We start from the raw sequence: 12,937 nt of genomic DNA, 5'->3' as shown, positions 1-12,937 counted from the left end.
GTACTCAAAATTTCCTTCCAATTCCAAATGCACCTCTAGCTATTGTTCCACTGCGGGTAAAAATCTGGATGCGACTCTGCTAATGCGCCAATAAACCCATTTCTTATGGGTTAAAAAATGACGAATCCAAACAAGGACCCCTATGTTTCTAAGGCAACAAAGAAAGCACTCATGATAAAATCTTTAGTTCAACACCAAATGCTTGGTTTATGGATATCTTGAAAACATTCCGAGGTATAGAGAAGATGGACCACCATACTGGTTAATATTTGTTGGTCAAAACACAAGATACTGTGAAGCCATACCATTATGGTCCAAAAATATTTTAGATGTGAAAACTGCTTTGACAATATTCGTTGACAAATACCATCCAACAAAACTGACATCTGACTGTGAAAGTTCTTTCAAATCAGATGATGTAAAAAACTATCTGCGTTCAAAAAATGTAAACCAATATTTCATCGTCGACCAAAACCATTCTGCTCTTGGTGTCATTGACGGATGTATAAAAATGTTAAGAGACTTAAACCAACCACAAGGTGGTGAAGCAAATGAAATGTCATATGACGACAAGTATAGACACTTCTCCAAGGCAAAGATGAGACAAGTTTTAAATATTTACAATAACCGTAAACAAAAAGGTTTGGGAAACCACTCCCCCGAAGAAATGAAAAACAACCCTGACTTAGAGAAAGACTATATATTTAATAATTTAGTCAAAAGAGACAAACAAGAAAGAATGCCGGGCTTCAAACTTCAGAAAGGTGACAAAGTAAAAATAGAAATACCCAAACGCGACCCATATGAAAATACTATTGACTATGACAACAATGGGAACCCGACAGGTACTCAAGTTAGTATACCTAAGTCGTGTACAGAGGCACTGCGCGCCTCCGTACACCACTTAGCTGTTTTGACACTTTACAAAACCGTTAACGTATATTTTACAACACAAACACAAAAACCAACTTAACCTTAAATATTTATAAAGCCGCCAACCACTTCACCTCACTAATGTAAAAAATAAACGTTCTCACTTACAAAAGTATTGCAACTCTTCCATTGCTGTGCTTCACACATAAGTTCATATTCTTCAGTATCGCTGCTGTCACTCCAATCGTCAGAGTCAAAGTCACTGTCAAATAAATGTTAGTAAGTTTTGACAAAGCTAATGAAACACGTTTACCGTTTGTATCGTATGCTTGTATAAACTTTCCATTCTTCATTCCTTCATAAACGCTCAAACTAACTTTACCCTTCTCCCTCGTATCTGATAGAATGTATTTTCACGAGGAACGAAGAACAAATTCTTGAACTCATGACCGTTGTAGTTTGTTATCTCAATAGTTTTCGTCATTTACATAAAAATAATGATATCACCACTCCCACACGTATGAAAACATAGCACAAAAATAAATTTAGGGTAGATGAGTATATCTAACCCGATTTCTAACCTCATTTCTATCCTGTTGAATTCATTAAAATCAGAATGAGGTTTTGAACCAAAATTTCTAAGCAACATTGTCAAGGATTTTTGAGGAACTAGGGACAGAGTGTGGCAAAGTCCAAGATTTAATTTATCTTCATCTGTTTCATCAGCTATCTCATCTAATATGCCAATATTTTTTCATAACTCGTGCAAACTCACTAACTTTCATTATGTTCATCTGCATGCTTCATCTGATAGAAAGTATGACTTTCATTAACTCTGTGAGATAATGAAAACTACTAGGGACAGAGACCATGGCAAAGTTTATGACTTTCATTATTTCCAGAACTTAATGAAAACTACTAGGGACAGAGACCATGGCAAAGTTCATGATTTAATCTATTCTCTCACTAACAACAAACACAAACTCCAACACTAACATCAAGTACTAACTTCAGCACAAATGACAAACACTAACAACAAACACAAACTCCAACACTAACAACAAAAATAAATGTCCTCACTTCTTAACAAAGTAATATGTGCTTCTTACACCACCATAGCTCAAACGTTTCTTTTCAAACATCGATTGAAACTTATTTTGAGCCATTGGCTTTAGTCTCTTTTTCTTCAAATACGCCAAGAAATCTTCTTCACATCTTTTCACTTCATAGCCTTCTTTAAACTCCTCCTTGTTAAGTTCTATGAAATCCTTTATATCATTCTTTGTTGCAATGGCTTCTTCACGAACGACATCGTGAACTATTTCATCATTGCATTCATGTATGACCTCCTCACTGTTCTCATGAACTATTTCAACACTGTTCTCATGAACGACCTCCTTACTGTCTTTCATAAGCGTTTCAAAGTCTCCTTTACTCATTACTTCAATCTCATGCTGTTCACAGTAGTACTTAAACTCACTGTATATGTCTTTGTTGTATGTTATATTGCTTCCCATGTACTCCATGAATTTTTCAAGCACTTCCTCATAATTCACTGTTTCTTTCTTTCCACGACCTTCTAATATCATACTTGCTTCATAAATATAACTTCTTGCAGAACCGTCTCGCTTTCTACTTCTCTTCACAAATTCTCTCATCTTGCCACCAAATACATTTGAACTACATGCAAAGAATTCATTCTCCTTCGCAAATTCTTTATATCTTCTGTAGCACTCTGTACAATTCCATCCGGATACAAACTTTTCATAGAACTCCTCGTAAAACATTTGGTAAGGTGTTTTGTTCATTTCGATGAGTTCTTGTTTAGCCCTGGTGAATGGTATCTTCCTTACATCAAATTCACTTAAATCTTTCTTCATGAAGTACGTCAGTAAGTTTGAATAAAACTCTTCATTAAAGCTTTCAATGAGATTTGAGAAATATTCGTAATTTCCTTTGTATCTGCTGCTTACATCAATGACAACAAATCTTCTGTCGTCTTTGTCAATCTTTACTGAGTTGAAGTTGTTAGATATCATGATGATATTACAAACATTCTCTATCTTTCTTACTGGCTGACACTTCTGATTTAAGTCCAACTGAGTCTCTGTTACTATTGACTTTAGTGCGTCGTGGTTCATGACCTTAGACGTATCGCATGAGCTTAGTTCATTGCATACGATGAGCTTCATGTTCTCAATAGCAGCATTGAATCTACCAACCACATTCTCTATTGCCGTTATATTATTGTTGGCGTACTTGCTAATGAGCTCGCATAGAACATTACTAAGTACATTCTTACCAGTTCCTTGCTTTCCTGTTAACAAAAGTACTGTTCCAGTCTTTCCACAAGGATTTTGAACGATGTAGGCGAACCAGTTCAAAGCATACTCATAAAGCTCTTCATCCTCATTACATATGACATCGTGAACATGTTTCAAATATCCTTCAATAACGCTTTCATCTACTTCATTCAGTACCTCATACTCATATCCTCTGAAATAGCTGTAAATGTCATCTCTTTCGTCAAAGAATCTCATGCCTGACTTCATAAGATAGTTCTTGTTCTGACCCGCTTCATAAATCATCAGTGCGTTCACATCCTTCTCTTCAATACGTCCTACATAAACACTCTTCATGAGCTTATTGAATTCCTTGCTATCTACTGACACAAGTGTTGTTGTGTCTCGTATTCCATCATAATCTTTCACTAGATATGTTATTCGTGCTCCGTCAATAACAACAACACATCTTCTTAAGTCATTTATAACACTAGCTATGTCAATACCTTCTTCACTCATGTACTTATTTCTCCTCAAGTCCTTTAGTGTGAAAGTGTCTCTAAGTTCTATTTCAAGCAATTCATTTACACATCCTTTGCAATACTTCTCTATAAAATATTTCTGTCGTTCTTTACTAAGTTTCTTAACAGCTCTGAAGAACCATGTGTTTTGACTCAAACATCCTTCACAACTTCTCTCATTCATTCCTAGTTCTTTCATGTCATTATCTTCAACCTCTATGGTCTCATTGACTAAGGTCAAAGGGTTCTTAGTCATTGCTGGTCTTATCTGAAACAATGTTTGTGCAACAGGTTTAACTAGTTCAACAACGTCCTTCCTTAATATGAATAGCTGTTTCCACTCATCTTTGCTAACAGTTCTTTCATAACCACTGACAGTAATGATTTCATTTGCTGACCTTAGACACTTATGTTCTATCATTTGTATTGCTTTTGTGTAAGGCTTTCGTGAGCATAGGTTGTATATGTCATTCCTGCAATGTTCATTCATGCCAATAGTACTAAATCCTTTCTTTGCTGTTGAGTGCATAATATCCATTAGTTCCTGTGTTCGTATTGCTGTCTCATAAAATACAACAAGACCTTTGTCATCTATGACGTACTTACCGAAAACATTGCTTATATTCTTTAACCATGAAATAACATCCTCATTCATGCTGTCAAACATGAAGTAAGGTCTTACATACTCTTCACTTATAAGATACTCCACAAAATACTTGTTAAGCTCTATGTCCTCGTGAGCGATTTCATTAGGTTTGATATTAGTTCCTTTTGTCATTGCTGTCATGTACTTCACTCTCATAGTTCCTTTCAATAGCGTAAAAATACTTCATTGTTTCATAACTGCTCTAAATTCTGTTCAAAATTCGTACAACATAACTTTTAACATTAGTGAAAGAACATGAGCGAAACAACAACATCTAACATTACAGAAGAAGTCAATGACAATGCCGATGAAAACATTACAGAAGGAGCTAGTGAAAATATTGACGAGTTCAGTGAGGAAGAAGATATTGAGGACGTCAATGAGAACGTTAGTGGGGAACAAACTCAATGGGAAACATGAGAAATCATGAAGATTATGAGATTTGTACGACATATCCTTTTACTATTCGTCGTCGAAAGAAAGACAAACATATTATGAGTGAATGCTTAAATAATTATGGTTATATTGTGCTTAGTTTAAACAACAAAATGCATTTAAAGCATAGAATTATTGCAGAACAGTGGATTGAAAATCCAAACAATTTGAAAAAAATAGACCATATAAATCATGATAGAACGGACAACAGAATCTCAAACCTTCGTTGGTGTTCTAGATCTGAAAACAATAGAAATAAAAGCAAGTATGGCGATATAGTTTATGAGTTCGTTGATGAAATATCTGACGAAGCTGTTGAAATAACAGATTATGGTAAGCATTCGTTTGAGTTCTACTACTATGTTGAGAATGAAGACGCATTCTATTATTATACAGGTCTTAACTATCGAAAACTTCATATAAACTTTACAAAAACAGGTGCTGCTTATGTTTCTATGATAGATACAGAAAACAAGAGTGTAATTTTATTCATAAACAAATTCAAACGCTTGTACGGCTTCATATAGGACAAACATTATTTTTCAACACTAACGCCAACACTTAGGACAAACATTCATGACTAACATTACTGTATAACATAGACACTAACTTCATCGAAACTAAACATAAACACTTTGTCAAAACTTCTTCGTATATGTTTTGTCAAAACTTCATCGTAAATGCTTTGTCATGACTTCATCGTATATGTTTTGTCAAAACTTCATCGTAAATGTTTTGTCATGATTTCTTCGTAAATGTTTTGTCAAAACTTCATCGTAAATGTTTTGTCAAACTGCATCGAAACTAAACGTAAATGCTTTGTCATGATTTCTTCGTAAATGCTTTGTCAAGACTTCTTCGTAAATGCTTTGTCATGACTTCTTCGTAACGAGCGTAAATGACCCAAAATAATGCTTATGTTAGCATGTTAGATCTACCCCGATTTCTACCACGATTTCTACCCTCAGAGACTTCTTCGTAAACACTTTGTCATGACTTCATCGTAAACACTTTGTATAAACTTCTTCGTAAACACTTTGTCAAGACTTCTTCGTATATGTTTTGTCAAGACTTTGTCGAACTTAAACGTAAACACTTTGTATAAACTTCTTCGTAAATGCTTTGTCATGACTTCATCGTATATGCTTTGTCAAGACTTCTTCGTATATGTTTTGTCAAGACTTCTTCGTAAACACTTTGTCATGACTTCATCGTAAACTCTATGTTAAACATGAACGTAAACTCTATGTTAAACATGAACGTAAACTCTTTGTCAAAAATTCATCGTAAACTCTTTGTCAAACATGAACGTAAACACTTTGTCAAACATGAACGTAAACTCTATGTCAAACATAAACGTAAACTCTATGTTAAACTTAAACGTAAAGACTTCATCGAAACTAAACGTAAACTCTATGTTAAACTTAAACGTAAAGATTTCATCGAAACTAAACGTAAACTCTATGTTAAACATGAACGTAAAGACTTTGTCAAACATGAACGTAAAGACTTCATCGAAACTAAACGTAAACTCTATGTTAAACACGAACGTAAAGACTTCATCGAAACTAAACGTAAACTCTATGTTAAACATGAACGTAAAGACTTCATCGAAACTAAACGTAAACTCTATGTCAAACATGAACGTAAACTCTATGTTAAACATGAACGTAAACTCTATGTCAAACATGAACGTAAACACTTTGTCAAACATGAACGTAAACTCTATGTTAAACATGAACGTAAACTCTATGTCAAACATAAACGTAAACTCTATGTTAAACATGAACGTAAACTCTATGTCAAACATAAACGTAAACTCTATGTTAAACTGCATCGAAACTAAACGTATATGTTTTGTCATGACTTCATCGTAAACACTTTGCATAAACTTCTTCGTAAACACTTTGTCAAACTGCATCGAAACTAAACATAAACACTTTGTCAAGATTTCATCGTAAATGTTTTGTCAAGACTTTGTCGAACTTAAACGTAAACACTTTGTCAAGACTTCATCGTAAACACTTTGTCATGACTTCATTGTAAACACTTTGTCAAACTGCATCGAAACTAAACATAAACACTTTGTCAAGATTTCTTCGTAAATGCTTTGTCATGACTTCTTCGTAACGAGCGTAAATGACCCAAAATAATGTTTATGTTAGCATGTTAGATCTACCCCGATTTCTACCACGATTTCTACCCTCAGAGACTTCATGTCATGACTTCATCGTAAATGTTTTGTCAAGACTTTGTCGAACTTAAACGTAAACACTTTGTCAAGACTTTGTCGAACTTAAACGTAAACACTTTGTCATGACTTCTTCGTAAACACTTTGTATAAACTTCTTCGTAAACACTTTGTATAAACTTCTTCGTATATGTTTTGTCAAGACTTCTTCGTAAACACTTTGTCATGACTTCTTCGTAAACACTTTGTATAAACTTCTTCGTAAACACTTTGTCAAGACTTCTTCGTAAACACTTTGTCATGACTACATGTCGAAATGAGTGTAAATGACTAAAAAATATTATTTATGTTAGCATGTTAGATCTAACATGTTTTCTCACATGTTTTCTAACATCATGAATTTGAATGTGTTTGCTCAGAAGCTTTGAGAAGTAAGCCATCTAAGAACTTGAGAGAGTCGAAGCCAACACATCTGGGACCATTAGAGCGGGAGTACTGGAAAGACAAAAATATGCCAGAAAGAATAAGAAAATTCTTCTAAACTTTTTCATTAGATGTAAATCAGACATGAACGAGAACAGTCATGATATCATTAATGGTACCATTTATTTTAACATAAAGATGCAAAGCGGCGGGGCATAGCCCATGAACAAAAATAATTTTTAGGGTAGATGGGTATATCTAACCTCATTTCTACCCTCATGAATTTTCATGAATTTTATATATTAATGTTTTCGTTAAGCCACTTTGTGCCGTCAGTCAGTCAGGAGGGCTCTTTGAGTCCATCTTGGCGCTTTGCGCCGTCAGTTTAGGAAAGACTTTAGAAAGTTGTTGGAAAATAAGTCCTGGGAAGAGTATTATAAGGCATTTTGTGAAGAATATAGCAACTGCCGGAATTCCGGCGGTTGCTTTTTATACAAAATTCATGCAGGAAATTCTTGAGTTTTGGTTGAACGAATACGGTGGAGCCAAAAGTGGCTCGACCTCAAAACAAGCATTTTATGAGCTTACTAAGGGCGTTATAAATGAATTCAAAGGTATTTACATACATCCTGACCTCGTTCATTTTGTTGCTGAATTCAGCAAAAATAATGAATTTTTTCAGTGTCACCATGTCACCATGTCACCAGGTTAATTAACTTCTTTAAAAAATGATGACAACATGACATTTTGACAACATTTACGAAAATTATTTTTGAAGAACTGAAGGTGTCACCATGTCACCATGTGTCACCAGGTTAATTAACTTCTTTAAAAAATGATGACAACATGACATTTTGACAACATTTACGAAAATTATTTTTGAAGAACTGAAGGTGTCACCATGTCACCATGTGTCACCAGGTTAATTAACTTCTTTAAAAAATGATGACAACATGACATTTTGACAACATTTACGAAAATTATTTTTGAAGAACTGAAGGTGTCACCATGTCACCATGTGTCACCAGGTTAATTAACTTCTTTAAAAAATGATGATAACATGACATTTTGACAACATTTACGAAAATTATTTTTGAAGAACTGAAGGTGTCACCATGTCACCATGTGTCACCAGGTTAATTAACTTCTTTAAAAAATGATGACAACATGACATTTAGACAACACAGCAGGATTAATGCAAAATAAATTCCAATCATACTTTATACTGCCTCATTTACAGGTATTTCATCGTCAGTAAATGAATCCTCATTATCGTTTGGTTCAACCTGTTTATATAATCCTTTCATTTCTTCTTTCAAAACATAACACCATGTTTGTTTACCATCTATTCTTATCTGTTTCCTATCACATTTATCCTTAATGCTCATTTGGAAATTCTTGTCTTTCATGTCTGATGGTTTGCAGAATAGAGCATTTTTACACGTCATACCTGCACACAATTCATCATAATGTGTATTTATCCATACATCTAAAGGATTTGTTGATAATTCTATTAAATCTTGTTTGGCTTCAGTCATCGGTATGATTCGTACGTTAAATGATGAAAGGTCATATTGCATAAAATACGTCAGTAAATTATCATAAAATTCCTTAGTGCATGAATCCATTAAATTCTTGAAGTAATCAAATTGACCCTTAAATTTACCATTTACTCTTAAAACTACGTATCTTCTGTCTCCAACTTCAATTTTGACAGGGTAAACGTTGTTAGTTACGAAAATGAAGTTTGCAACGTTCTGTGCTGTTCTTCTGGGTTGATTCTTTTCATTAATTCTAATCTCATTATCCGTAATAATTGATTTCAAAGCGTTGAAGTTTGCGAGTCTGTCTTCACCTACATTCTTGAGTTCATTAAGTACAAGAAACATTTTATTTTCAACTACTGAGTTGAAATTACCCGTTAGCTCACTTATTTCAGTAATGTTTTTACATGAATAACCGGCGAGAAGTTCAAAAATAATGTCTGTAAATCTGTTTTTACCTGTTCCCTGAAGTCCTTTCAAAATAATTGCTGTTTCATTCTTGATTCCAGGATGTTGAATCATTGATGCAATCCAGCCGAGTAGATATTTATACACTTCATCGTTATTATCACAAATGGCTTCTTTAATGAAATCCATAAACATCTCAATTTTTGGGTAATCAGGCTTTTCAAGAATGTTGTATTTATAACCCTGAAACGTTGAGAAAACATCTGGGGAATCAGATTTAAAGCAAACACCCTTAACGGTTAATGAAGACAATTGATTTAATAGTACGTCCCATGCTGTTATGGTTTTACCTTCTTCTTTAAATAATTTAATCATTTTGAGTGACTCTTTCATGCTTGATTGAAGAACGAATGATATTTGATTCATTTTGTCGTGGATATTATAGTCCTTTTGAATGAAATATTTGTTTCCACAATCTACAAAACGGATTACACGTGATAAATCCTCAATTACTTCAGAACTGTTTTTATACTGATGATTTTCAGCCTTGCGTCTAATATCTGTTATCAAGAATGAATCATCAAGTTTTATATCAAATGTTATTTTTGGCTTACGTAATAAAGGCAAAACGTATTCATCATAATATTCCTTTTGATATAGTTTCAGAATCTTCACTAAAACAAATGGAGAAGTCATTAAATGTGCATATCTACTACGTGCTTTTTCAAAATTACTTTTAGCATTTTCAGTTAAATTGCAGAAGTTATAAACATTAACGTAAACATTGACGAGAAACTAGCTCAAAGCATAGTTGATGGCATCAGTGATTTTGAAGTACATAATGACGGTGGAAACATGAATTTAGAAAAAGAAATAACATTATTCACACTGTTTCAAGCTATTAATTCGTTACCGGATCATTTAATTAATCAAGCCTACGATAATGTTTATAACTTCTGCAATTTAACTGAAAATGCTAAAAGTAATTTTGAAAAAGCACGTAGTAGATATGTACATTTAATGACTTCTCCATTTGTTTTAGTGAAGATTCTGAAACTATATCAAAAGGAATATTATGATGAATACGTTTTGCCTTTATTACGTAAGCCAAAAATAACATTTGATATAAAACTTGATGATTCATTCTTGATAACAAGATATTAGACGCAAGGCTGAAAATCATCAGTATAAAACAGTTCTGAAGTAATTGAGGATTTATCACGTGTAATCCGTTTTGTAGATTGTGGAAACAAAATATTTCATTCAAAAGGACTATAATATCCACGACAAAATGAATCAAATATCATTCGTTCTCAATCAAGCATGAAAGAGTCACTCAAATGATTAAATTATTTAAAGAAGAAGGTAAAACCATAACAGCATGGGACGTACTATTAAATCAATTGTCTTCATTAACCGTTAAGGGTGTTTGCTTTAAATCTGATTCCCCAGATGTATTTCTCAACGTTTCAGGGTTATAAATACAACATTCTTGAAAAGCCTGATTACTCAAAATTGAGATGTTTATGGATTTCATTAAAGAAGCCATTTGTGATAATAACGATGAAGTGTATAAATATCTACTCGGCTGGATTGCATCAATGATTCAACATCCTGGAATCAAGAATGAAACAGCAATTATTTTGAAAGGACTTCAGGGAACAGGTAAAAACAGATTTACAGACATTATTTTGAACTTCTCCGCCGGTTATTCATGTAAAAACATTACTGAAATAAGTGAGCTAACGGGTAATTTCAACTCAGTAGTTGAAAATAAAATGTTTCTTGTACTTAATGAACTCAAGAATGTAGGTGAAGACAGACTCGCAAACTTCAACGCTTTGAAATCAATTATTACGGATAATGAGATTAGAATTAATGAAAAGAATCAACCCAGAAGAACAGCACAGAACGTTGCAAACTTCATTTTCGTAACTAACAACGTTTACCCTGTCAAAATTGAAGTTGGCAGACAGAAGATACGTAGTTTTAAGAGTAAATGGTAAATTATAGGGTCAATTTTGATTACTTCAAGAATTTAATGGATTCATGCACTAAGGAATTTTATGATAATTTACTGACGTATTTTATGCAATATGACCTTTCATCATTTAACGTACGAATCATACCGATGACTGAAGCCAAACAAGATTTAATAGAATTATGTCAACAAATCCTTAGATGTATGGATAAATACACATTATGATGAATTGTGTGCAGGTATGACGTGTAAAAATGCTCTATTCTGCAAACCATCAGACATGAAAGACAAGAATTTCCAAATGAGCATTAAGGATAAATGTGATAGGAAACAGATAAGAATAGATGGTAAACAAACATGGTGTTATGTTTTGAAAGAAGAAATGAAAGGATTATATAAACAGGTTGAACCAAACGATAATGAGGATTCATTTACTGACGATGAAATACCTGTAAATGAGGCAGTATAAAGTATGATTGGAATTTATTTTTGCATTAATCCTGCTGTGTTGTCTAAATGTCATGTTGTCATCATTTTTTAAAGAAGTTAATTAACCTGGTGACACATGGTGACATGGTGACACCTTCAGTTCTTCAAAAATAATTTTCGTAAATGTTGTCAAAATGTCATGTTGTCATCATTTTTTAAAGAAGTTAATTAACCTGGTGACACATGGTGACATGGTGACACCTTCAGTTCTTCAAAAATAATTTTCGTAAATGTTGTCAAAATGTCATGTTGTCATCATTTTTTAAAGAAGTTAATTAACCTGGTGACACATGGTGACATGGTGACACCTTCAGTTCTTCAAAATAATTTTCGTAAATGTTGTCAAAATGTCATGTTGTCATCATTTTTTAAAGAAGTTAATTAACCTGGTGACATGGTGACATGGTGACACTGAAAAAAATTCATTATTTTGCTGAATTCAGCAACAAAATGAACGAGGTCAGGATGTATGTAAATACCTTTGAATTCATTTATAACGCCCTTAGTAAGCTCATAAAATGCTTGTTTTGAGGTCGAGCCACTTTTGGCTCCACCGTATTCGTTCAACCAAAACTCAAGAATTTCCTGCATGAATTTTGTATAAAAAGCAACCGCCGGAATTCCGGCAGTTGCTATATTCTTCACAAAATGCCTTATAATACTCTTCCCAGGACTTATTTTCCAACAACTTTCTAAAGTCTTTCCTAAACTGACGCGCAAAGCGCCAAGATGGACTCAAGAGCCCTCCTGACTGACTGACGGCACAAAGTGGCTTAACGAAAACATTAATATATAAAATTCATGAAAACATGAGGGTAGAAATGAGGTTAGATATACCCATCTACCCTAAAAATTATTTTTGTTCATGGGCTATGCCCCGCGCTTTGCATCTTTATGTTAAAATAAATGGTACCATTAATGATATCATGACTGTTCTCGTTCATGTCTGATTTACATCTAATGAAAAAGTTTAGAAGAATTTTCTTATTCTTTCTGGCATATTTTTGTCTTTCCAGTACTCCCGCTCTAATGGTCCAGATGTGTTGGCTTCGACTCTCTCAAGTTCTTAGATGGCTTACTTCTCAAAGCTTCTGAGCAAACACATTCAAATTCATGATGTTAGAAAACATGTGAGAAAACATGT

General features: G+C 33.6%; 2 protein-coding genes and 1 pseudogene across 3 annotated transcripts, besides 3 other annotated features; 1 reads left to right on the top strand and 2 right to left on the bottom strand.

The window, feature by feature from the left end:
* Window positions 1-12,937: part of a mobile genetic element that runs on past both edges of the window.
* Window positions 118-973, top strand: TVAGG3_0184400 (annotated as a pseudogene). Its single transcript has one exon. A coding segment is annotated over exon 1 (856 nt).
* Window positions 853-12,937: part of a mobile genetic element that runs on past the window's edge.
* Window positions 974-1,371: a terminal%2Cinverted (terminal inverted repeat of Maverick-1A transposon ID:TVAGG3_0184320).
* Window positions 1,950-4,478, bottom strand: TVAGG3_0184390 (uncharacterized protein; the record flags this gene model as incomplete). Its single annotated transcript, XM_051225752.1, has 1 exon — window positions 1,950-4,478. The coding sequence occupies one exon, from the start codon at window positions 4,476-4,478 to the stop codon at window positions 1,950-1,952; it is 2,529 nt and encodes an 842-aa protein (XP_051110738.1).
* On the bottom strand, window positions 8,592-10,019 carry TVAGG3_0184380 (uncharacterized protein; the record flags this gene model as incomplete). The annotated part of the gene is made up of 1 exon (XM_051225751.1): window positions 8,592-10,019. The coding sequence occupies one exon, from the start codon at window positions 10,017-10,019 to the stop codon at window positions 8,592-8,594; it is 1,428 nt and encodes a 475-aa protein (XP_051110737.1).

The sequence above is a fragment of the Trichomonas vaginalis genome, chromosome IV (assembly GCF_026262505.1).
Source record: "Trichomonas vaginalis G3 chromosome IV, whole genome shotgun sequence".
Classification (NCBI taxonomy): domain Eukaryota; phylum Parabasalia; order Trichomonadida; family Trichomonadidae; genus Trichomonas; species Trichomonas vaginalis.
This window is presented reverse-complemented; position numbering and strand designations above follow the sequence as displayed.